Consider the following 26432-nt stretch of genomic DNA (forward strand, 5'->3'; position numbering starts at 1 on the left):
TTTGTTAAGTGTGAAGACTTGTGGAGCTTAAAACACAAATAGTGCAGCTGCATTCTGGATCAACTGCAGGGGTCTGAGAGTATGCATGGGAAGATCAACCAGGACCAATTTGCAGTAGGCCAACCTTGAGATGACAGCATGGGCATCTGAGAGGCCTTTGTAGAGGTCCTCTTGATGTCAAGAAGGAGAAACCTGTATAAATGATTCAGGGAAGCAATATGAGTGGATAATGATAGCTGGTTGTCCAGACTCACTCCAAGGATTCATGCATTTATTTGCATATCCCTTATATTCTTCATGTTTCAAGGAAGCAAGATTGTAGGATTTAGAGTTGATCACATATATAGGGTTGGATTTCCTTTTTGTGATTGTTTCATCCTAAACAGACAAATGCTTCACATCATTGATAGTTTCCTTGCCTACATGTCCTGATTCTTGTATATGTTTGATCTTTTCCCTTTTAAGCCACACCACAAAAACCCCAAACAGTGTTAATATTTGTCATCTCAGTCATTTCTTTTTTTTGCATAGGCTAGAAATTAAGGATCAGACACCCTAGAGGCATGTACATGAAACCAGATCCAGTTTGGCAGAGTGCATCTGTTTTTGTCAGCTTGAAGATTTAATCATGACCACCCATGCCAGTAACAGCACAGACCCAGTGAGTCAGGCTGTCTGTGCTCGATGACTAATTTCTGCATTCAGCTTTGTGCCAGGCTCCCCTCTTGTGCCTGCAGTGTGGGGAATGTTCACTATCATGTCTCCTTGCATCACTGTTGTGTCTTTTTGTTGCTCTGGTACTCTCTTTGTGCCATCACTGAGAATACTGCCTTCATATAACACCCTTATAGCAGTGTTCTTCAAAAGCCAGCAGTCCCATCCTTACCATCAACAACACACCAATTCAGGGCCATTAGTACGACTAGTTCAGTGGTTGCCTGGGAAACAGAGGAGTGACAGTATGTACTATCATCTGACTGGCTGATGGTAGGCAGGGGTGGAGCCTTTGCCTTCTCCGCAATACTGGAATAGGGGAATTCTCACTCCTATACGCCCCCACCACCATCACAGCCCCCTTTGTTGCACTAAAATCCCCTGCAGACTCCTGTCTCTATCTCTGTTTCTCTCTGCATTTATCCATCTCACACCGAGGAGTCCGCTGTGCCTGTTGGCCAACTCTTCATCTTCCTCCATACCTACACAGGGCAAAATGTCTTCCAAGCTGCCAGCAGGTAAACAGAAACCCACATCCCCCTTCAGAAAGAGGGGAAGCCTGCAGTACGCTGCCAGCACAGGTAAGAGCCGCTGTTTTTGATCCACCTACAAAATGTCATGTTTTCCCAGGAGTAGATCACAGGATATACAGTACATAAATGCACTTACTATAAATCTGCAGATCATTATTGCACTTCCATCTTTTGTATTTTTGCTTCTTTTCTTCTTTTTGGACAACTACAAATGCACCAGACCCTGTGTAGGTTTATCAAGATCTCTTGAATAGAGCGAAAGACGAGAGTGGAAGTGATCTGGCTTATTATGCATGCATTTTAAACTAAACCTGCTGAGAAAAATCACATCATGAATAAACAATCAATCAAATGTGGTAGTGTGTCATAAATGATCTAAGAGAGCTTATAAAGTGCACCAGGGAGGAAGAAGTGCAATAATTTGATCCAGTAGTTCCTGTTTTTATCCATGCAACGTGTGGTGGTGAAAAGACGTGGCTCTCATCACAAAACGAGGAGTTGTGCTAAACTTACTGCACTGTCGTGCTTAATATGAGTGCCAAAAAACAAAGTCTGTCATGTGTGAGCTGCCACAGCAGGGGGCTATGATTCTTCCTAACACATTTATAAGAGATTTTTCTACCATAGCCAATAAACATTACATAACATTTACCCAAGACTTGAGTTTCATAACAACCACCTCTTCTAGTTACTGATGACTTTCTTTAAAAAAAATAAATAAATAATAAACCTGCAACATATGGTTGTATCCACAGGCAGTGTCAGAAAAGAGCTTTAAATAAGCATAAAACTCAGCATCAGATTTCTCCGACATGTTCATATACGTGAGTGGAATTTGATCAGCTCCAGGTGTGAATTTTGTGACCATGCTGCAGAGCTGCTAAAGAGGTGGAATAATTATCTAAGTAATAAAACATAACAGGTGGCTTGTGTTTTTCACTCCACAGGAGATTACATCTGATCTAAGAGCTGAAACATCTTAATTAATAATGACACTTACATATTATTTATACTGATTTGAGAATTGAGAATGGAAAAAAAAAAATACTGAGCAGATGAATGTGACTTTAAATCTCACAATGCAGTCTGTGCTTGTGTCGGTGTGATTCTTACAGAGAACAAGAGAAACAAGCTAAAAGATTGCATAAACGTTTCCCCCCAAATATATTTCTCTAGTAATTGTTTTGAAATGCACTCAGGCCCACAGCTCCCACTCCACAATAATGAGGCAGTGTTTAGTGTGTGGGTGGATCCTCACCATTGTCTGATCACAGCATGGCGAACCTGATGGTTTAATGGCCCCATTACCTTATAAATACAAAAGAAAGCTAAGTAGAACACACACCACCACAAGGAAGAAACTGCACAAAATGGAGGTTTTAATTAGACACTGACTGGTTGCACAAATGGATCTTTCAGGTTGCTCTATAAATGCAGAACAGTAAAGCACCTTGGTTACTGTTGTTAATATCATTTTAGCAAATTTGTAAAGATCTCAAGGGTAGTATTAATGACAGTGAGTGAAATGTTTACAGTGAATGTTTAATGTGAATTCAAACCACATTATATGGTTTCTGTCTTGATTCTCTGTTATGGATTCTTAATTATTTACAGTCATTATGACTATGACTATTAGCCTTTCATTTGCTAAACCACGATCATTAGTTAATCATAACACCACCAACGAGGGTAAATTTGTCTATTAAGCTATATCTTCCTGCCTTTATATTCAGTGATGACCTTTGGACTTGGACCCCTGAGGGAGTGACTGGGTAGGTCTTATCACCATTGGCTCGTCTGTGTTACTGTATGACTGGAATTACTTTACTGTCTTTCACAACCTTCCACCAGCTTACAGATCACTTCTGCATTGAAATTCTCTCATCTCTCATCTAATCTACATACTCCATGTCTATCACATCTAAAGAAACCTCTGGAGTGTCCAGACAAGGTAGGAAGGGACAAAATGGATGTTAATTATTTTCATGTTACATTTCTTCATATATCATGAAAGCCTTAAAAATCTTAGGTGCATTTATTATTATAATCAAACCTATTATGTGTGAATAAATTGATCATAGTGGTTGTGTTATCTCTATACTTAGTAATATCCACATGGTGGAGCTGAAAGCACAGCACTGAGTTGCCATTTTATCATTTCTCAGCTTTTGTGAAAAATCAGTGGGTGGATAGATCAACACAGACTCACTATTGACCTTATTTGACATTATTTGGGTGGGGGAAAATTTAGCACAGCAGTCAAGACCAAAAATATCCAGCCAACAGCAGCCCTGCGGTCATACACTAATACTAATGAAGGGCTAGAAAACAATTAACACACATAGTGCAGGGAAACAATGATCTCTAATTTTGATTTGAAGTGCCCTAAGGTGAGTTGTTTTAATCAATAGACAGGATAAAGCCTATATTTACAAATACATACAACAGATGTTAAAAGTCTACACATGAATTTTTAAAATGCCAGTTTTTTTTTGTTTTGGTGATGCAAATAAATGAAACCAAGATAAATCATTTCACTGCATAAAAATGAAATAAAAAAATAATAAATTAAAAGTTTTCAGGGGAAAAAGGAAAAAATAAAAATAAATAACCTAGTTGCATAAGTGTGCACACCCCTTAACTTATACTTTGTTAGAATGGCCTTTTAGTTTTCTTATATAGCTCTTTTTGCCTTTTGGGTAAGAGTCTATCAGCATGGCACATCTTGAATGGACAGGTCATCCTACAGATTTTTAGTTGGATTCAGGTCTGGGCTTTGGCTAGATCATTTAAAAACATTGATCTTCTTTTGGTTAGGCTATTCCTTTGTGGATTTGGATGTATGCTGTGGGTCATTGTTGTGCTGAAAAGTAAAATTCCTTTTTATCTTCTGCTTACTATCAGACACCTGAAAGTTTAGTATTAAAATGAACAGATATTTGCAGCTGTTCGTGATTTCCGCAACCTAAATAAAAGCCTCAGCTCTATCTGAATAAAAGCAGCACTAAAGCATGGTGCCACCACTATGCTGCACTATGGCCATCCCGTTCTTTTGGGGATGTGCTCTTTTTTGCACCAAAAATCCCAAACCTTTTGGAAATACAGTCTAATCTAGACCATGACACATTTTTCGCCATGATTTAGGGTGAGCTTGGATCTTTTAGTGAGAAAAAGCTTTTGTCTAATCACCCTACCCCTCAGCCCAGAATATGAGAGATCACATGCAGAGAGTAATCAGTACTTGTCAGGTATTCCTGCAGCTCCTTTAATGTTGCTGTAGGCCTTTTGGAAGCCTCCCTGGTAAGTTTTTGTCTTGTCATTTAATAAATTATTGAGGGAAGTCTTGTTTTTTCTTAATGATAACACCATAGTGCACCATTTTCATTATTTGTTGCTGATGGTCTTTGTAGTGTTCCATGGTACAGCTAATGTTTTGGACATTTATACCCCTCTCCTGATGAATAACTTGCAGAGTTAGACAAAGTGAGACACCATGCATGTTTGTTAACTCTTTGTGGAGCATGGCTTCAACAGCAGAATGAAACCAAGATGATGTGAAGAAAATCCTACAGAAACAGTCGATCTTTATTTGAGGTTAGTTAGACTCATTTCAATGACGACAGCTGTATGATAATTACATTTCAACATCAGATTGAATGAGATTAGTTCATTCTGAAAACAGCAACATCCACAATTTTAAAAGGACGTGTCCACTTATGCAACCTGGTTAATATAATGTATTTTTATTTTTCCTAATTTTCTTTAAAAAATGTTTTTGACATTTTTATAACATGCCATTTTGTCCCTGTTTTGTCTTTAACATTTTGAAGATTTCATGTATTAGTTACAGGTTAGCTAGTGCAGATTAAATTGTTGGCTCTTTAAGGATACACTGGCAACTTCATCAAAATGATTCCACAGTCCATTTGTATCTCTGCCTGTTTCCTTTTAAGATATGTAAGATACAATGCGTATTGTTCCCTCTGATTAAATGATTTTCCTTTGTGCAGGTGTAAAATAATTTAAAAAAAAGTTTTAACACCATTTTTAGATGATACAAACACATGGCATGAAATCATTTTGTCAATAACCTTAATCTCTGTCAACAAAAATGTATCATTCATTCATTCTCTTTTTAAAAAGGGCGATATCTTTCTTGAAAACATTCTCAGTGGATGTGAATGAATCAGTTATGGAACAGCTGTTCTAATGAGACATACACACAAGTCTATCATGTTTCAGTTATCTGTATGCCTTGTATTATATATTTGTGTGGAGGTAATATCACTAAAGTAGAACTACTACATTGAGGCAGGTTACCATGTCACCTTTCCTGGACCCTGTGCACTTCAGTAAAGCCATGCAAATACAGAGACATGCCTCACCTGGTTTCATATTTTCAATGGCATCATTTTTTTAAACAAGTAATAAGTCACACATCTTAGTACAGCATAATGTCTGAAACTCTCCATATTCTGTTTTATAGCATATACAAAAATTAGGTATAATTTATAATCTTTATCCTGCAGGTCTTTCAGTGATCAGAGTGGTGTAGGGATGTGCAAATGAGAGTTGGGTTAATGGGTGGCAGGAATCAGTCTGAAGCATTCAGGGGACCCAGAGCATGACAAAGCTTATGGAAGAGACTGACAAAATAGTGATCAGGGGCCCCGAGTAAATTTTCCCAACGGGTCCTTCATTTCTAGCCTCATAGCCTTGTCCTTGGACAGAGCAAATGACAATCCAAACAGTTAGAAGCTTGTGGAATAGTATGTAGCTCTCAAAAATAGTTCAGTTCAAGGTGTCGTCCGCAGAACGCTTTGGAGAAGGGCATCTGCCAAATGGCATAAATGTGAAGAGAAATGGGTCCTATAGGCTTCAAAACAGTTGTATTTGACTGGGGGAAAAGGGTGAATATAATATGAATAATAAAAGCAAAAGAACACAAGAATCAAGATCATCAAGAAGGTTGATAATAATAAATAGCATATTCTTTATACATTATATTTATAAAGATACTTTATTCTTTATACATTATATTTATAAAATAAAATGTATTTAATGTAAGCTTAATATAGTGCATCTCAATTGATGCCATTTAATTTAATTTTAGATTTTATTAATTATTATTTTATATTAAGTGTATAAAAATTGTATCCCACCGTTTTCTGTAATTTTCATCCTGTGAACACACACACTCAATGTGTCTTCTTCATTTTATATTTCATTTTCTGTATATATATATATATATATATATATATATATATATATATATATATATATATATATATATATATATATATATATATAAGATCACTATATATTGCAGATCAATTGTACAATATAAATTTTACAATTTTTCTTACATCACTTTTTTACATTATTAACTGTACAGTAATGTTCCTATGCAAAATCTGTTTGTTGACAACCGAACATCGTTTTTTCTGCACACTAGACAGTAGGGCGAACACATACACACACACACACAGATGTCGCCCCCTCTGCTTTTGCGTGCGTGAAACACCCACCCCGCAGAATCTTTACATGCAATGCGGTGCTCACACTGCGTCACCGAGGTGTACTAAAGGGGGGATGAAGCAGAGGCCCTGTTATCCACAGAGGCAGCAGGGATGCTGCTAAGTCTTCCCTACCCCCGGCCCTGCACGCAGGTGGTACAGTCCGGTTGCGTGTCAGAGATATTTAAATGAGCAGGGGAACGACAGAGGCTGCCTCAGACAGCTGGCCCAAACCAGGAAGAGGAGAGAGAGGGGGGAGTGGATCCATCCGTCCCATCGGCTGAGTTTACTGTATGTATGGTTGAGTTAGAGAAACAGCAACAAGCATGCGGTTGAGTGAGTGAATAGGATCTAATGCTGTAGATTTGTGTTGCTGCAGAGTGCCTGTGTGGTCTGGCTACCCCCCCAACCCCCTCCACTCTCTCTCTCTCCTACTGTCTCTCTGTCTCTCCCTCTCCCTGTGTGTAGTTATAGAGAAACAACACTCATCCCTAAACCGGTAGACCATCTCCATATCTCTCCTCAGCTGGATCATCCAGTTCTTAAGGAGACGCCGGTTCTCTAATAGTCTCTCTTAACCCCTGTTTATTTTTATTTATTGTTTTTTATATCTCTCCCCTATTTCTCTTTTCTTCCATCTTAATCCCTCAGCTGTTTTGCTGTCAGTTCACGCTTTCCCCCTGGGAAACACTACATCAGTGTGTATGTGTCTGTGCTTATGTGTGGGTGTTTGTTTGCGTGCTCGCGTGCGTATGAACGAGAGAGAGAGAGGGAGAGAGAGAGAGAGCGCGCAAAAAGCAGCTATTTCAGGGATGTTTATTGAGTGTCTCTAGCTCTGCTCTTCAGTATAGAGTGCCCACATTGAAAGGAAAGGGCCTAAAACAGAGAGAGTGCTGTGTGCGCGTGCGTGCAGAGTTTGTTTAGTTTATTTTTTTCCCCAATTTTCATGCATTTTCCAAACAGCGGCAAAACAAGAGAGAGAGATAACGTTAATTACAGGCTAACATATAGCCCTAATGCCACATCAGCATGGGCTGTGTAAATGTAAAGGAACCGTGCCACAGTTCATTCAGTGCATCATTCTGAAAAGTATCAGTGTGCTGGAATAAACAGAGCAAATACGCACGAGCTAATAACAGAGTAAAAACAACCATGCATTTTAATGACGATGCACTCAATAACTTAAAAACAGGATCATAAAAACACAATTCAAGTAAAATATAAAATTGTTTCGGCAGTTTTCTTCACGCCGGATTTAACGCAGGAGTGAAGCAGCCCGATGAGGTGCACTGAAATATCCAGCAAGTAATTATGGCCTGTTATGAAAAACGCTATTTACCTTGTCGTTGTTTGCTAATAGCGCAAATTAACAATAATTATTTAATAGCTGGTATGTTAGTTGTTTTCCCTTCAAATCGTGCATCATTCAGTTCAACACCGCGAAGAGAAACAGTCCTGAGTCTGCAGTGTAGCACTAGATAAGCAGTCGGAAGTTTTAACCTGGAGCTTGATAACAAAGCTGTGCAGAAAGTAAATATTTTGATCGCTGTTTGCATCTTTCATATTCATGTCATCTGCAATCATTTGACGTATGAAACGCCAAATCAATCACATTTAATTGAATGCATTGTAAAAAACAAACAACCAAACATTCCCAGTATATTGCCGTACAAATTAACAGTATTATTTTCAATGCTTTTTTCATGTAATGCAACGTCAGATGTCACTTAGAAACAGTTATTTGTGAAAACTAAATCAGCTCTAATACTCTCATTGCACTTCTAAAACATTGCATTCGTGTGTGTGTGTGTGTGTGTGTGTGTGAGAGAGATAAGGAAAGACGGTGCCAGATGTCTAGCGGCTTAACTCTTTAAACTCCAGCAGCCGGTGGGTCAATCCCTACACACGTTTTCTGTTAATTTCACTGTATAATGCTGGTACTACTAAATAACAAGACAATCAGCCAACAATGCCTGACCTAAAAATAACCTGGATTTTCTGGACTGACAGTAGCTAGCTGCTCTCACATAGCTGCATCCAAATAATCCATTAATTGATAGCTCAGTCAGAATAAAAGCATTCATGTGTACGCCTCAGTTAAAATAGGCCTTACGTTTTGTTCACTTACACCATGGATCACAATTAGCTTTTGACTGGAAAAAGTGCGTAAACACTGTTCCTGTTACACTTCATTACAGTGTTATTCTTTATTGCATCTTGTTATGTTTTATACTATTGCTATACTATGCAGTTATTAAGGTTGCACTGTTAACACTGATAGTGTAGTGTCCAGACAGTGTCTTTTAATGTTGGAAACACTGCAAAACAAGGAAGGCAATACAGCTAATGTGTGCATTTTTCCCCCAGCAACCTCCTTGCTGCTGAGTGTGGCATAAATATCAAATGCTATGCTGAGCAGTTTGACTGCAGGTCATAAAGTCTTGCTTTTCCCTGTAATAATAACATTTGGACCATGTTTTACTGAGACACAAATCATTTAAAATGCTTCTTAAATACAAGGGGCTGAAAGCACTGACTACACTCACACTCTCCTTGTTGTTATGGCAACCTTGACACTAAACCCCACCTCTTGCATTTGCATAACTTACAAATAATGTGTTTAAAAGGAGATTGTTTACTGACAGATAATTCATTTAGAGTCTGTGGATCATCCAAATCATATGTAAACATAGCCTGTGCTGTAGATTTGATGCTTTTTTAATTAGTCTTTCTGGTATGATGCTAATACACCTCATTATTCCTATTTACTATTCTTAGGAATAAATGGTTTTGTTTTAGTCTCTTTATATGCAAATCGGTCTACACATTCCTTTCATGATGCATGCATTCGTGCCAAAGCTAACATATGCAGCAGGTGAAGATTGCTGAGGCAGCAATACCACTTTTCCCCCATGATAATATCAACAATTCATCTGGCCTATATAATGTTGTGAATAAACTGATTCTGCCTGCCAGAATCCAGCCATAATTCAATCTTGAAGGCATTGCAAGTTTACAGCTAGGCCACTTTCAGCCCATAAGTGCATAAGCCTACACCTAACCATATTTGACCCAGATTTCTCTGCTCTCTGCGTTGAGAGATTTGCACTTCATGGACAGACACAAGAGCCAAATGTCATCTATTTATCCTTGTTAAACTGATACAGAGTGAATCAATACACTGCTTTTTGCAGCCAAAGTCAGCTGCAATCCTGAGGTCAGACAACCTACGTTTTTTGTAAACCTAACAAAACTTAATGGCTTATTGTTGCTGAAAGTAAACACAGCTATAATTGTTTACATTGTTCTATTATTTGGGTAATCATGGACATAATATAATAATATTAGTGCTTTCTCCATCCATGCATAAAATAAGCTCAAGGGCCAGTACTGTAACTTTTTCCACTGTTGGAGAATTCACTCATACTCTGAAATGATTATACAACCAATGCTATTAAGAGTGATTACATTTATTCAAAGTGATAATAATCTACTCCTATCTCTTACCTTCTGGATGGTTAAGTTAATAGGGTTTTTTTGCCTAATGGATTTATAGTGTGTTAACTATCCCAGGCTAGGGTTTTGTGGCTCAAATAAATTTACAGAGGGATAATCCTGCTTGAGATTTTCATTCTTCTTATTTCCTTTATTGCTACTTCAAACTGAAAGAAGACTCCTGAGTGTGAGTCATAGTTTTAAGTAGGAATTATAGCAGGAATTATTTTAAGGAACTGAGTGCATAACCTCTTCATAAACTTTGTCAGTAATTCCTGTAGTTAAAATTATTTTCAGGAATTCAGAAAACCTTGGGTGTCTTTTCATTACAGGACCCTTTTCAGAAACAGAAACAGAAATCATATTTCCAAAACTGGAATTCCTTTAAGGAACTTTGGAATTTTAAGTGTATTTCCACTGAGGGAACCTTTCCAGTATTTCTGGAACTTTTTTAGAAACTCAGTAACTTACAATCCTGGAAGGACCAGGGCTGATTTTAATTCCTGGACTGCTTTTTCATGTCCAGCTTCACAGTAGGTAGAGTGTTGGGCCAGAAACTCTTAAAGCGTAACTCGCTTTACTAAACATTTCTTATGCAAGCTTCATGAAATGTCTGACTGTCATCTGCTATTTAAAAACCTGTCTTTAGCTAACAAGCAATGATGTAAAAGTATAGTGTGTAAAGGCTATTTTGGGCTTGCCTCTAGTGTCACATTGCTTTCAGTGTCACACTGAAAAAGTTTGTTAATATCATATTTGAGTAAGAAAGGAAATGCAGTAAATCACCACAGGGCCAACCTTCTTCATGTTCAAGGTATTATTTTACATAAATGTTTCCTGGCATTGACCTTGCTTGTACAGGAACTGTGTAGTTCTCATTCAGACTGTTTCACAAATCCTTTAGTTTGGAATAGACCTATCTTTACTGTGCTGTTTGAAAAAGAATATTGTTATTAAGATGCAATGAGTCTGACATATGACCTCACTCTGTTTTAACAGTTGGGTTGCTTGCACAGTTGTAAACAAACATTTGTGCCCACACAGTTGTGTCATTTCTGTTTGAACTGTGGGCGGCACGGTGGCTCAGTGGGTAGTGTTGCCACCTGACAGCTCCAGAAGCCCTAGTCTTAGCCTGAGCTTGGCTAACAGTCTGTCCTGGTTCTCTCTCCATATTCTCCTCATGTGCATGTGGGTTTCCATTGGGATCTCAGGTTTCCTCCGCCCTCAGGAAACATGCTGGCAAATGGATTAGGGAGGATAAATTGTGTGAATGTGGGAATGCTTGATACTTTCAATAAACTGGCTTCCCATTCAGGATATTTCCTTGTGATGCAGACAGTATACTATGGTAAGCTCAAGATCTACCATGATCCTGACCAGGATAAAGCGGTTATTGAATGTGAGTGACTGAATGAGTATGAACTGCTCCAACACTAACAACATTGTTTAGTAATCTGGGGCTGGAGGCAGGGAGTTATTTTGAAACTACATACTGGTGTAAGACTCTATCCTTCAGGTTTACTGGCAAGTCAGACCATGGTAGTTGAAGCTCGTTTATTGAACAATAAGGTTAAAAGTATTACTAGAAGCTCTTTGTGTTTTGACTTGGAACATTGAAATTATGCCATGCTAAAAGTGTTGGGGCAGAGTGGCTTGGTGGTTAGCAAGTTTTCCTCAGGGTTGGGGGTTTGATTCCCACCACTACAATATGTGTGGGGTTTGCATATGGAGAGAGCCTGTGCCTCTGTGTACTCCATTTTCCTCTCCCAGTACAAAGAGATATAGGCTGAATGGCGTCTGAAAATTGTCTGAAGTTTGTGTGTGTGAGAATGTGCCCAGCAATAGGCAGGCATCCTATGCAGGTTGTACCTACCTTGTGCCATGAGTCTCTTGGTGTAGGCTCAAGGTTTCTTCTGACCCATTAGGATATGCGATGTAGAGAATGGATGGATGGACTTAAAGTGTCCAATTGTATGCTGGTTAAAAGTTATTTGTATTTTTCAATCTGAATGGTGGAAAAACCCTAAACATTAATGTGGCTTGTGCTATGGTGCTGAATTGGAAATCCATTTCTTGTAGTCTACAGTCATCTTGTGAGAATGAAATGAGTGAAATTGGTTTTTGACTATTGTGGAGTGAAGAGGATTGGCATTACATAACCATGCCTGCAGCACCAAATATAACCTTCATTAAGAGATTAGACAATAGGCAGCATGCTCGCCTGTGTGTCTGTGGTCCTGGACCTCCACTTACAGCCATACTAACACACATATGCTGTTCTCCCACAACACTTCGTCTTGTTATAAACCTGATGAGTGTTTCATAACCGTATGTGAGAGTATGCATGGGATGTAATAATAGGCTTTTGTTATAATTACATGGATAGCCTGTAGAAGGGAGTAGGGAAGTGACGGAAAAAGCAAGATGAGAGAAACAAGAGAAATGCACAGAGTAAGAGAACTAATCTGTGTGTTTACTTGCTGCCCCTATCTCTTTGATAATGGTCTTTGGTAACGAGCAGCGACTAGCGTAATTATCCTCTCCATCTGCTCCATAGCATCAACCCACATGTACAACTTACAAACCGATCTCAATGTGAGCCTGTTATTAGTCATGCAATTAAAATACTGAAATAAAATTAGCATTAGCATTGAAAATGTCATTCTAAATTGTGTCATTCTAAATACCATCTCAACCAAATACTGGCTCAGTTCGTATTCTTTTAGGTATATACATATTTTTTTGCTTTCTTATTTAACAAAATATTTTGTGAATATTTAGTAAATCTGTGTAAAGAAATTATTAAATGAAGAATCAAGCTTTTTAAAAATCTACTTAAACTGGTATTGATGCATAACAATACTTAGTATCAAATATGAGTGCATGTGAAATTACGAAATGACTGAAATTACTGAACTAAAATATTCAGTAGCCTAGCTCAAGCTGCCTCTGGACCTGTGCAGTGTAGCTGTTTAATGATGCAGTGAGAGTTAGTAATTATGGTCTAGGCTGAAATAGGAATTTTTGGTGTGTGTGTGTGTGTGTGTGTGTATGTGTTGAAACCAAAGCAGTTTTCCTTTTAGAAACCAGAGCAATGTCCTCATAAGAGGCTGCAGCTTTTCACAAAATTTGAGCTTTTATCTAAAAAAAAAATTAAAAGACAAAAGGTTTCCTTTTGGTTAATGAGCTTAAGGTTTGGGTTAAATTTAGGTGTCACATAACATGAATTACCAATAGAATTATACTAGTAAGAGTGTAGTAAGAGAAGTGTGTGTGTGTCTGTGGGCAAGAGCTCCAGTGTCTCTGCAGAACAGGGGCAAGCCTGCACTCTTTAAATATGCATGAACTTTATGAATTTTTGATTACTGGTTACATCACACACTGAAGAGTTCAGAAAGGGTGGCAAAAAGTTCAAACCCAGTTTAGTGGAAGGAGTCTGATGAAAATATTTTAGGAGGTCAATGGAAAAAACCATTGTGAGTGAGATAGCAGACTCTAGTTCTCAAATGCAGCTTGGTGTCCTACAGTAATTTTCAACAAAGTCTAAGCAAGATATTTAGTAGTTTCTTAACGTTGACTTGAAAAATGAAATGACCCAGGAATGCAATTCAATCTGTTAACATAATACTTACCAAACCTGTACACACACACACACATACTCACATACACAAACACTCACAATTATGTTCTGTCCCCGAAAAGCTCCATTGTGTTGGAGACACAGCCATCTGTTGATCTCTAGCCTGCAGTGTTCAACACATTCTCCTATTCTTCGTCCTGCTGTTGAACAACAGGAACAGTCACAAAAACAGGGAAACGTATGTGGATGCTGCTAATGAATAAGACTTAGTTAAGTTTTCATAATAGATCTCAAGCTCCCTCCCTTCCTCCCTCTCTCTCTCTCTCTCTCTCTCTCTCTCTCTCTGGTAGACCTGCGTGGTGCACGTCATCTCTTGACTTTCCAGTATTCCTTGCCAGGCATCCCAGTAGCAAAGCACGGACCGATAGACCTGCGGACCTCCATGGATGGCAAATACAAAGAAATTGCTGAGGTGATTACTACAAACATTCACTTGTTTTGCATAGTTGAGACTGAATCATTTATGAAACACTTAATATCAGATGCTGTTTGAAATATTGTAATGTAATGATGACATGTTTTATTTAGTGTTTTTGTGTTTGTTTGTTTTGCAAATGTGTGATTTGTCAACGTGGTGGTGGGACTGAGCTGCGGTGTGCAATATTACATTACAAGTGGAAAATTTTGGCAAAAATAGCCCTGACATGCTAATATCTGTTGACTTTTGACCGCAGTGTGTATTTATCTTTTGGCCATAACATAAACACTGGAAACCAAGCTAACAGCACCTCAACAAACCAGTCTTAAAAATCGGTTTAGTGTTTAAAGCAACAGGAACAAAGAGAAGACTAATGACTAATCATTTTTATTTGATTAACTCAGCCATTAGATTGCATCTGGAAACCAGAACTTACTGTTAAACAGATTTTCAAAATAATGTACAGCACAGTGCTGTGGTGCAACTATATCTTTTGCTGTTGCAGATTAGAATCTCCCCCTTGAGGATTTCCCTAATGAAATTGTATTGTAAGTGTACTCAATGTCCAGGACATGTGACTGTTTGACCAGACCTAATAATACCGTAACTCCCATGTACTTTAACAGGCTTAACAGTTACAAAATAATACACAACTATTGATGTGATTAATTTAAATGCTGTTGTTTTTTCTTCAAAATTACCTACTTTTCTGTGTAGGAAAGGCACCCAGAAAACACTGATAAAACCACATCAGCCCTTAATGCTGGAAAAATAAAGAATGTGTCTGGCAGACCATTTTATTAAGCTGTACTGCTGCCTCAGTTATAATAGATCCTTACATCTGATTTCCAAAATCAGTGTCCTGTGTTACAGTTAGACCATCCAAACCTAGAGTGTTCTGTTATTGGCGATAAGTCTAAAAGAACTGATGATGGAACAGATGCAAATTAAGTGTGGGCTGATGCTGTTTTTAGATGACATGCTCCAAACAACAAATAACCTACCTAAAGTCCACTAGGAAACCCATCCTATTAAATGTTAAATGTTTGGTTATGTCAAATGTGTCACTTATGAAATTTTATTCTCGTAGAAAAATTGAAATATCTTATTGAGGTGCGACTCACATAGTCCTTTCAAACATTTGATTGATTGTATAGTATGCATATATGTATATCTGTGTTTTTGTGTGTATCTTGTGTTAGGAGCTATTGTCACGCAGTCTGGCTGAGAGCGAGATGCGCAGTGCTCCGTACGAGTTTCCGGAGGATAGTCCCATCGAGCAGCTGGAGGAGAGGAGGCAAAGACTCGAGAGACAGATCAGCCAGGATGTTAAGTAAGACGATCCGTCTCCTTGCTTTCAGACAAGTACTTTTAATCATGGCAGATAACAGAGTGCTGCTTACACTAATATGAATTTTATTACTGTAGGCCATCTGAAAGCAAATGTTACGATCAGTGTTGAGATGTTTTACACCTTCTGACTTCAGTGTGGCAAAGTTAAACATCATTTAATCTTCTAACCTGCCAAAGTGGCTTGGTCCCTTTATCATTTATGCTCTTTAGTGTGCATTAATAAGTATTTTCTCTGCCACTGATGCACAGATATGAGCCTGACATTCTTCTCCGAGCCAAGCAGGACTTTTTGAAGACAGACAGTGCCACTGACCTTGAGTGAGTTCGAAATCTCTTCTTGACAATCGACTCTGGAGAGCCCATGATGTCTTAAAATCTACTATCTTCTTGCTTTTATGCAGGTATCTGAAGGAGCAGAGTGAAGCACAGCTGGATCTATACCCAGAGCATGAGCTCATACCAGAGAGGGAGTACCAAAGAGTCTCCATCTCTGGAGAAGAAAAATGTGGTGTAAGAAAGAAAATACGTTTTCATTTGAGAACTAAAAAAGAATATAGCATTACAATTTACATTTTAAATGCTGTTCCAGGAGCTTTACAGTACCATTACATGCCAGTTAAAGTTCAGATTAGTCAATGTATGTTTTTAATCAGTAACAAATGTTTATTGATAATCTATATAGATCTTTGGCTTATAAAAACACCCTCTGCCTCACACAGATTGTGTGTTGCATATGTGAAATATGGTGACCTCTAGCAATATATGATCTTGGAACATAGTTTGTAAAGCATAGTTTATAAAGTATTCAGAGACGTATGAATCTGTTCTAGTATAAAGAGATCTCAAAACTAGAAATAATTTGTGGTGTTGGAAGTTTTTCTAGCATGTGTTTATTTTCTTCCTGCTGCATTGTGAAGTTGGAGTTTTAGGTAAAAAAAACTGTTAAATTGTTAAATGAGAATGTTATGTCTAACCCTTTCCCCCAGGTTCCCTTCACAGACCTGTTGGATGCTGCTAAGTGTGTGGTGAAGGCTCTGTTTATCAGAGAGAAGTACATGGCTCTGTCCATGCAGAGCTTTTGCAGGACCACTGCTCGATACTTGACAGAGCTTGGGGACAAACCTCTGGACCTCAGTGCATACCAGGAGATGCTTGAGACCTCCATAACTTCAGGCAGGTTTTGTGCATAAAACTGTATAATGTGAGAAAGTGACATGCTGTATCGTTTGGAGATATTTGATAATAAGGGACCACATTGTTATCTTGCATATGTATGTCTTATTGAATATTTTCCCCATATGCCCCAGTCCACCCACCGGTCTCGGAAACACACCCTTATGAAGGCTTAGATCCAACTAGCTTTCCACTGGACATGGGCTACAGCTGCAAGATGATCAATGGTGTCGTTCATGTGTTTACTCATAAGAGCAATATGGAAAAGTGAGAATTTCTTTTTACTGTTATTTACAATTTCTTTATTGAAGTGTCAGTCAGCCTGAACTGTTAAAATGTCCTTGAGTAGTGGTCTTCAAAAGAGCGCTCTATAGCTTTTATACTGTATTTACTGTTTGAAACTTTTTTTCATTTTCCAACAGAGCCACAGAGCTGGATCTTCCCTACCCTGATCTGCAAGAGTATATAGCTGACATGAATGTCATGATGGCCCTCATCATTAACGGACCAGTGTAAGTGACGCACAGCCCTTAAGTATAATCTGCGATCAATGTGTGTTGTCTATGTTGTACTGAAGGTGTAATAGTGACTAATTGTCATACAAACAGCTAAATATATAAGTTGTTTAGTGCCTTAAGTTTTTTCCTAATAGGTTACAGCATAATATTAGGACATGGACCATTTGTTGCTCTGTAACATTTGTCCTGTGTAGTTTTGAGGATTATTTCATTCTCAGCTGTTGGGCTTATCAACAGAAAATCGTTTTGCTATCGGCGGCTGCAGTATCTGAGCTCCAAGTTTCAGATGCACATACTTTTGAATGAAATGAAGGAGCTGGCAGCTCAGAAGAAAGTTCCTCATCGGGATTTCTACAACATACGCAAGGTCAATTTCTGGATCTTTTCAGTCTGAAAACCATTACTGCTTGCCCATAAACGAGTTTATAGGACTTTAAAATAAAACAGCACCTGTATGTTTATAGAAACACTTTTTAGACACTTTATTAATACTAGTACTATGATGCCTCCTGTGTTTTCTCTCTTGTCTCAGGTGGACACACATATCCACGCTTCATCCTGCATGAATCAGAAGCACCTACTACGCTTCATTAAGAGAGCCATGAAGAAGTACCCTAAGGAGATTGTCCATGTGGAGAAAGGCCGGGAACAGACACTTATGGAGGTCTTTGAGAGTATGAATCTGACAGCTTTTGACCTGAGCGTGGACACTCTGGACATGCATGCGGTAAGAAAGTCTGTTTTGAGGCATGCTGAAAAGCAGGACATAATACGTAACTCATCATAAGTAAGGAATACACCATTCTACTACTGCTGTTGTTTCATTTCCTTCTTCCTGTTGGCTTAGGACCGAAATACTTTCCATCGCTTTGACAAGTTCAACTCTAAGTACAACCCAATTGGAGAGTCCATTCTCCGGGAGATATTTATTAAAACAGACAACCATATTGAAGGGAAATATTTTGGACACATTATCAAGGTATCACTTGCTGATTTACGGTGTAGCCTATAAGTATCACATAAGTATTTTTGTTATTTTGACTTAGTGTTTCAGCTCATGAATTTCAATATAATCCTCCCAATATGAGATATAGTTTGCATCTATGTTAGGTGATTTATGTACATCCATGATCTATGTGTTGATTTATATCGCTGTTGGGTGAGCACTGAAAAAATGTTTTATTGAAATTTTATAATATGAAATAGACGATGAAATTGAGTTAATTCAAGATATTATCACTTGCTTATATAGTTATATATAAGTTATAGATATTTTTTTACAACCAGGCAGAATTTGGGAATAGGGATAGAGTTAGAGATTGTTACCTTGTAAACTGTATAAACTATTTCCTCATTCCCTACTTTGCATTTCAGGAGGTGATGGAGGATCTTGAGGAAAGTAAATATCAGAATGTCGAGCTGCGTTTGTCCATCTATGGCCGTTCCAGGGATGAGTGGGATAAACTGGCACGGTGGGCCGTCAAACACAGAGTCTACTCTGATAACGTGCGCTGGCTCGTCCAAGTGCCTCGTCTGTTGTGAGTGAATGTCTGCCTTCATGTTTCCATCACATTAATTACTATTTTATTGCATATTAGTAAGTCAAGTTATACAGCAAAATATTTTTAGACTTTGGTGCTATCTGTTTAGTAAGAATGTGAAAGTAACCTGTTAATAAAGGAGGTTCTTCTCTACAGCGATGTCTATCACACTAAGAAACAGCTGAGTAATTTCCAGGAGATGTTGGAGAACATCTTCATGCCTCTGTTTGAAGTCACCATCCAACCAAGCAGCCACCCAGAGCTGCATGTCTTCCTGCAACATGTGAGCATTTAGCTGACAATATCAAAGTATTTAGAGGTCTGTGGTTTGGTTTCTTTTGAAATGTTGGGTAACAAAATGCTGCTGTGTCCATCAGGTGGTTGGGTTCGACAGTGTGGATGACGAGTCTAAACCAGAGCACCACATCTTTAACCTGGACAGTCCTCTACCTGCCAACTGGATTGAGGAGGACAATCCACCTTATTCTTACTATCTCTATTACACGTTTGCCAATATGACTGTGCTAAACCACCTGCGCAGGTATTTCTCATACAATGTCTGATAATAGAATTATTGACAGATGTTTGAGTTTCTCTTCATACATCACTGTCCCAATACATGAGACACTGTATTTTTGAATTTTATCTTTTAGAAACACTGGTTCCTACATTAAATACAGTGCACAGTTAAGGAATAACTGTTAAGGTCTTACTCTGTAGAGAACTTATTCACATCCTTTGATGAGCAGCAATCAAAGGAATTACAAGGTTTACTATAAACTGGGAACAAATTAAGATAATACTAGTCACATTCTAAGGTAATGATAAAAAAAAAGTATGTGTTTTACATGTCATTTATATATGAGTTCAGGTAGTATTGTAATATATATGTACGGTAACATTGTATGCAAAAGTTGTATGTAAAAGCAAATCTTTTTCTTGATTTTTGACATGACACGGAGTAAACACAAGCTTTGGAGTGAAATATATTTTCTGCAGCTGTTAATAAACAGTCTATTTATGTTTGATTCAAAAGTTGGACATCCTTCCAGCTGGGATTAGGAATAACTCTACAAACTTAACACTCAACAGTCATGGGCTAGTTTATGCAGCTGACTGATGATCTTATAATAAATTCAAACGCTGCTTACAAAGCAGGGGAAAGCTTACTATAGGTATTAAAACCCTTCTATCTCGCCTTTTCCACTATGTGAAATGCAATAAAGAAATAGCTGTGGAGGTCAAGGCAAGCGCAAGAAAACTTCTAGATAGAACTGCCTGTATGCTGTGCAGAAAGCCAAAGTAAAACGATTGCTCATACAATCATGATCTGCATAGAAGAGTCATCAGAAGGACATTTTGTATTATGTGTTTATTTTATGACTTCTGTATTCAGTCAGTACATAAATTTTGGATATTTCCATTTTATATTTTCCAACAAAAATGAAATCTTACAGAAAAATATCTGTCATGTCAGTAAAGAAAGCAACATATTACATAACAGGCCATTTTTTCAGACAAAAACATAATGGACGCTCTTGAGATTTGCATGCAAAAAAAGAAGCATGTGTGAAAGTTAGTGTCTCCAGAGGAACCTCCAAGATGCTCAAGTTAGTGTCTCCAATCTCCAAGATGCTCAAGTTAGTGTCTCCAATCTCCAAGATGCTCAAGCAAACTTACTGGCTAATGTTCTTATAAAACTGCACAAACTGTACCCGAGACCTGAGGGATCTTTGCTGTTTCTCTGAATGCATAGTATTGTACTGTACATTAGTATATTGGATATATTGTATGTATAATGTTAGTAAGGCTATGACTTCTTAACGAGTATACATAACACCCAGTACTGTTTCCTACAGGAGCAGGAACTTCAATACCTTTGTGCTGAGGCCACACTGTGGTGAAGCAGGGCCAATTCACCACCTGGTGTCTGGCTTCATGCTCTCAGAGAACATTTCCCATGGCCTGCTGCTCAGGAAGGTAAAATACGACTTTACCAGTAGGATTCAAGATTTTTTTTTTCTGTGACTCCTTTCATTATTAAGGTTAAGAACTAATAATGATTGCCTCTTATTTTTTTTCTAGCATAACACTGTTAAATTCTGGATATTAACGGGTCATAATGTTTTTATATTTCAAGGCGATACATGGATTTATAATAATTTGCTTGATCTAATATGTTGTCAGGGACTTGTTAAACTGGTTAATAAATTTGCTGCACTTTGTAGCAGTCTGAGTTAAAGCAACAACCTTTTTAGATTCTATGAGAGGAGGGTCTTAGGAATAGTTTTAGGACTTCTTTCCACATTTCTTAATTACTTATTAATTACAGGAGATGGAAAAATAGCAGATGTTAAGAATTTGGCTGTTATAACAGTAACTAACTTGTTTTATGGATGTTTCAGAGGAATAAACGAATAGTATGAGTGGACAAAATGTGTGACATTAATAAATTATTAATATTATATGAATATATAAAGTAATATTTTGTCTATTAATAAATTAAAATGGCAAATAGCTATGATATAAGAATATACAGAATTGAGAACATTACTGTTAACTTCAGGGTCAATTATTTTCCTTTAACAGCTATCATTGTGTAATGTTATTGTACATAGATAATAACACAAAGTTACATTTAATGCAGTCACTGCATTTAGAATATCAATGTCATTGTTTATTTTTTCTGCTTGGAAAAAGATTTTCTTGCCTCTACAAAGCAGATATCTCAAAGCAGCTATGATTAATGATTAGTAGACAGGATTGCATTCATAGCGGCTGGGAAGAGACACAGGTGTGTTTGTGTATGTGTGATGTTACCTCCAGGCTCCTGTGCTGCAGTATCTGTATTATCTGGCTCAGATCGGCATCGCCATGTCTCCTCTCAGCAACAACAGCTTGTTCCTTAGCTACCATCGCAACCCGCTGCCTGAATATCTGTCCAGAGGCCTAATGGTCTCCTTATCTACTGATGACCCTCTGCAATTTCACTTCACAAAGGTCTGTTCAACAAGTAAAATTTACTTAGAGAGATGTTCATCTGAAAATACAGGCTAAAATATTTGTGGAGAGTTAGTCATGGGCTATATGTTTAACTGAGAAGTACACAAAGCTGTATGTGTGTTTCAGGAGCCATTAATGGAGGAGTACAGTATAGCTGCTCAGGTGTGGAAGTTGAGCTCGTGTGATATGTGTGAGCTGGCAAGAAACAGTGTACTTATGAGCGGCTTCTCCCACAAGGTGCTAAATCATTCTGCAACAGCAAAGACACACACCCACACTCACACTCACAGCATACATTTATGTCATGCACTGACTATACATATGTTGACTTAAATCTACCTTGTATATCTGTTTTGTAGTCTATTCATCTGCTCGTTGTATCATCTAGATCTACCATCTAGGTTAAATTTTGAAGTTCTAAAATGACTAACTGTAGCCAGATTATGACTATGCACAATGCCACAACTTGCACAAAAGGCTAGAGGTCACAGGCTGTATGGAAAATAAGATATGATATCACCTCCAAGGTGGACCAAAGAGTAGGCGTGTCTACTACATTACAGTCTCACTGTAAGTAAGTCAACATGGTGATCCCTTTTTACTGATAGGAAGTTAAATAAGGCTGTCAGATATTCTACAATTAGTAACTATGTAGCTACAAAGTTCACAGACATCGTATTATTAGCAGGAAAGATATACTACTAATGAATGATTAATACTACACTATAAACTGTGGATAGGTTTTATTGATCTTAAACTTGAACTTCTCTTGTTGTAATCACTGATATATATACATACACATATATAGATATATTTTTCCAGTAGTTATAGATTTGAATATATGAGTTTAATCTCCAGTTACTTTATTAGGAGCATGTACACCTGGCCACAGCATAATGGATTATATCATGCAGATACTGTTCAAGAGCTTCAGTTAATGTTCACATTAAACACCAGAATGTGTGACCTCTGCAGCATTAATAGTGGCATGGTTGTTGTTGGTAACTGATGGGATGGCCTGTGTATTCGATATGCTGCTTGGATTTTCAGATACAGATTGATGTATATTACTGAATGATGCAGGACACAAAAAACATCCTTGTGAGTATAAGGTCTGCAGGCTTTGAAAACTTTGTTGATGAGAGAGAATAGAAAGTCTACAGTAATTCAAATAAGTACTCTTTATAATAGGGGCGAGCAGAAAAGCATCTCAGAACACATCAAACCTTGAGGTATATAGGCTACATTAGCAGAAGACCACATCAAATTTCACTCCTATCAGCCAAGACCAAGAATGTGCAGTTATCAAGGGCACAGAGTCAAAGAAATTGAATTGATGAAGACCGGAAAAAGGTGATTTCTTTTCCCTAATCTTAAACTGTCCAGTTTGAGTGAGTATGTTCTTATGCTAGCCTTAGATTCCTAACAGGAGTGGAACCTATCCCATCCATCTCAAGATCTGATGTGTTGTGTGTTCTGAGATGCTCATCAGTGTTGTATTTAAGTTACTGTAGACTTCTAATTCTCTCCTCAACAAGGTGTTTTAGCCTGCAGACCCTCCACTCAGGGGATTTTTTTTTTTTTTTTACACCATTCTCTTATAAACAATAAAAACTGTTGTATGTGAAAATCCCTGGAGATCATAAACAGCCATCTGGCACCGACAAACATGCCGCAATGCCATGACCAGCATCTGCATGTTTTTTCACACTGTGCTGCTCCCAAATGATTGGTTGGTTAAATAACTGCATGAATTTACAGGTGTTCCTAATAAAAATGGATGGTGAGTGCATGTTTTATGCATTATGATTGTTTAGGCGAAGAGTTACTGGCTCGGCCCCAACTACATCAGAGAAGGTCCAGAAACCAACGACATCCGCCGGACCAATGTCCCTGACATTCGTGTGGCATACCGATTTGAGACGCTGTGTGAAGAGCTGAATCTGATCACCCAGGCAGTGAGGAGTGAGGAGCTAGAGACCATTGAAGAGGAGGCTCCATGCATGAGCGCAGTGCACAGTGCACAGTAAGAACAGGGAACAGTAGCACCGAGCAGAGAATCTGAATGAGGCTGTTTGAGGAAACTGGTAGTCAGTCATATATGAGGTGATGCATAGTGTGTTAAACTGATGTTAGACATACTGCATAACACAATAAAAGAAAGTGAACATTTCAAAGTCGTGCATGCCCTTTTGAATGTAAACTAGATTACTGAATCTGTCTTCAGTATTGCCTGCAGAAACATCATTCCTGAACGTTATGCACCTCACATTGTCAACAGCCAGTAGTTTGCACCAATGGTCACAGCGCCCATCAGATATTACCAAAAAACAAAAATATGCCATGGCCCCAGCAAGCATGACAAACCAGTGTGCTACTATGTGTTGGTGTACTTTTGTGGTGGTGGTGTTATTGTTCAAGGCCTTATTTATAGCATTATCAAAATCTGGCCTGGCATTTCCTATGACATCTGACTGGGCTTAATTTGTTGGTGGACACCGAAACTGGTGTATTAAGGATAGTTTTCATTAGAAATCAATGCCATGAACAATGGATTTGTGTCAGAGCTGCTATTCCACACAGTGTTTGATTTTGAATGAACATCTCATACTATTTTCTTTTTTGTCACACATATTTGGATCATGTTGACTTGTACCTGGTACCTATGTTATATTGTGGTTTATTAGTGCCCATTGGAAACACATTTTCTTTTATACATGTGTGTACCTGAATAATTGTATTGAATTATTTATTGCAATTGAAAAATGAAGTAAACTTTATTTTCCTCTTCTGTGTTCCCTATGTAATAATTAGTTGTTGTCAATTCTGATATTTCATCATTCATTATAAAGTATAAAACAATAAAAAAGTTTTGTACACCTGAATAATAATACATCAATAATATATCTCATTATTAATTATTATGCTGTATGCAAAGAAACTTGAAAATATGATCATGCTTCCTGTTCATGATTCTAAAACAAACAGAATTTAGATTTTTGCTGTAGAAAGACCGCATGTCAGGAATGTCATTGTGGATGGTGCAGTCAGCTGAAAGACACACGAACACACACAGTTCATATATTTATGTCTTACAATGGTTATACATATGCTCCACTGACTTAAATTTAAATATCTACGTATATCTATGTATTTCTACTCTGTAGTCCATTCATCTGCCTTTTATCATCTAGATCTACCATCTAGGTACATTTTTGTAGTTAAAAAATTGTCAATTTATCATTTTGCAGAATGTCAAAGCTTGCATGAAGAGGACACAGATTGTATGTAGAATAAGATATGATATCACCTCCAAGGTGAACCAAAGAGTAGGCGTGTCTACTAAAATGCGCTAACTAATACACACAGTTTTGCTGGCACTCAGCACCACACACACTAGAGTCTCACTGCAATGAGTCAACACGGTGATCCCTTTCTACTACAGAAAGTTAAAAAGGGCTGACAGATATTCTACAATCAGTAACCATATACCTGCAAAATTCACCTACTAATAATGACACTGTATTATAAGCAGGAAAGATATAAGTTATTAATAATGAATGATTAATACTATGCTATGACACTACCTTTGTAAGATATTAAGTAAAATAGTTAAATAAACTGTGGATAGGTATTATTGTCCATCAATGTAGATTATTTATGATTCAACTATTAGTATTCTATACATTATGTAATCTGTTAAATGAGAATTATAACTCCCCTTATCATGCAAATCTTAAATCAATTTAATTTGACAAATTAATTAAATAATATAACAGTTGTTGAAACTATTACAAAAAACAACACTATTTAGCAAATAGAACTACTTCTACTGAGTATATATAGTATTTTTGCAATAAATAATGACAACTTTCATCAAAATATACAATATTTGTTAAAATGAATGATCAAATACTGTGCAGCACAGTGGGGCTACATAGAAACCATTTGTTATCAGGTTGCCTGTATATGAGGAAGCATAAAGGAGAATAATAATAATAATAATAATAATAATAATAATAATAATAATAATAATAATAATAATAATAACAACAACAATAATAATAATACATAAAAATTAAAATTGAATTAAAATGAAGAACAGAGAAGAGGTGGTTGATGATTGAATAAATAAGGTGATATTAAGAAAGAATTAAGAATTCAGAATGCCATTAACAGCTGCAGAATTTAGAATGCTATTAACAGCTATAGAATTTAGAAATCAAAATGCTATGAACAGCTGTAGACTTTAGAATGCTTCTAACAGCTGTAGAATTTAGAATTTGGAATACTTCTAACAAGCTGTAGAATTTAGAATGCTATCAACAGCTGTAGAATTTAGAATATTTGTCATTGCTTGCAGGAGAGCGTATATGAGGAAAACATTCGGACAGTGTGTGAAATGTGGTATTAAAATAAGGTCAATGTGCCCATAGTTACCAAATGGCCATTAATAGGGTTCAAATAGGCATAACTTTGACACTTACTGCTCCGTGTTTTTTCAGGTTGGAGCAATATCAGTTCGTTT

The 26432-nt window shown here is 37.5% G+C and overlaps 1 protein-coding gene across 5 annotated transcripts; it reads left to right on the forward strand.

Annotated features, from left to right (window-relative positions):
• Positions 1-1048: 1048 nt before the first annotated feature.
• On the forward strand, positions 1049-24695 carry ampd2b (adenosine monophosphate deaminase 2b). 5 transcript variants are annotated; one of them, XM_058390484.1, is made up of 19 exons: positions 1058-1295; positions 2981-3019; positions 14189-14310; positions 15519-15649; positions 15919-15987; positions 16071-16179; positions 16656-16842; positions 16977-17109; positions 17265-17354; positions 17598-17727; positions 17893-18087; positions 18208-18339; positions 18735-18898; positions 19058-19184; positions 19279-19442; positions 20761-20881; positions 21728-21901; positions 22031-22141; positions 23722-24695. In XM_058390484.1, exons 3-19 carry the CDS (start codon positions 14281-14283, stop codon positions 23932-23934), a joined length of 2280 nt encoding a protein of 759 aa, XP_058246467.1. In that variant the 5' UTR covers positions 1058-1295; positions 2981-3019; positions 14189-14280; the 3' UTR covers positions 23935-24695. The 5 variants fall into 5 exon arrangements, with proteins under 5 accessions (XP_058246463.1, XP_058246467.1, XP_058246465.1 ...); XM_058390480.1 differs by lacking the exon at positions 2981-3019 and having other exon boundaries at positions 1049-1295; XM_058390482.1 differs by lacking the exons at positions 1058-1295; positions 2981-3019 and adding an exon at positions 3082-3198.
• The last annotated feature ends 1737 nt before the right edge of the window (positions 24696-26432 follow it).

Source organism: Hemibagrus wyckioides, linkage group LG05 (assembly GCF_019097595.1).
Source record: "Hemibagrus wyckioides isolate EC202008001 linkage group LG05, SWU_Hwy_1.0, whole genome shotgun sequence".
In the NCBI taxonomy this organism is placed as follows: domain Eukaryota; kingdom Metazoa; phylum Chordata; class Actinopteri; order Siluriformes; family Bagridae; genus Hemibagrus; species Hemibagrus wyckioides.

Excerpts from the sequence above, each read along its gene's own strand:
- ampd2b (XM_058390480.1), top strand. The coding sequence starts at position 1,211 with ATGTCTTCCAAGCTGCCAGCAGGTAAACAGAAACCCACATCCCCCTTC. Across the intron at positions 15,650-15,918 it reads CAGATCAGCCAGGATGTTAA|ATATGAGCCTGACATTCTTC; the intron begins GTAAGACGATCC and ends ACTGATGCACAG. Across the intron at positions 16,180-16,655 it reads CTGGAGAAGAAAAATGTGGT|GTTCCCTTCACAGACCTGTT; the intron begins GTAAGAAAGAAA and ends CCTTTCCCCCAG.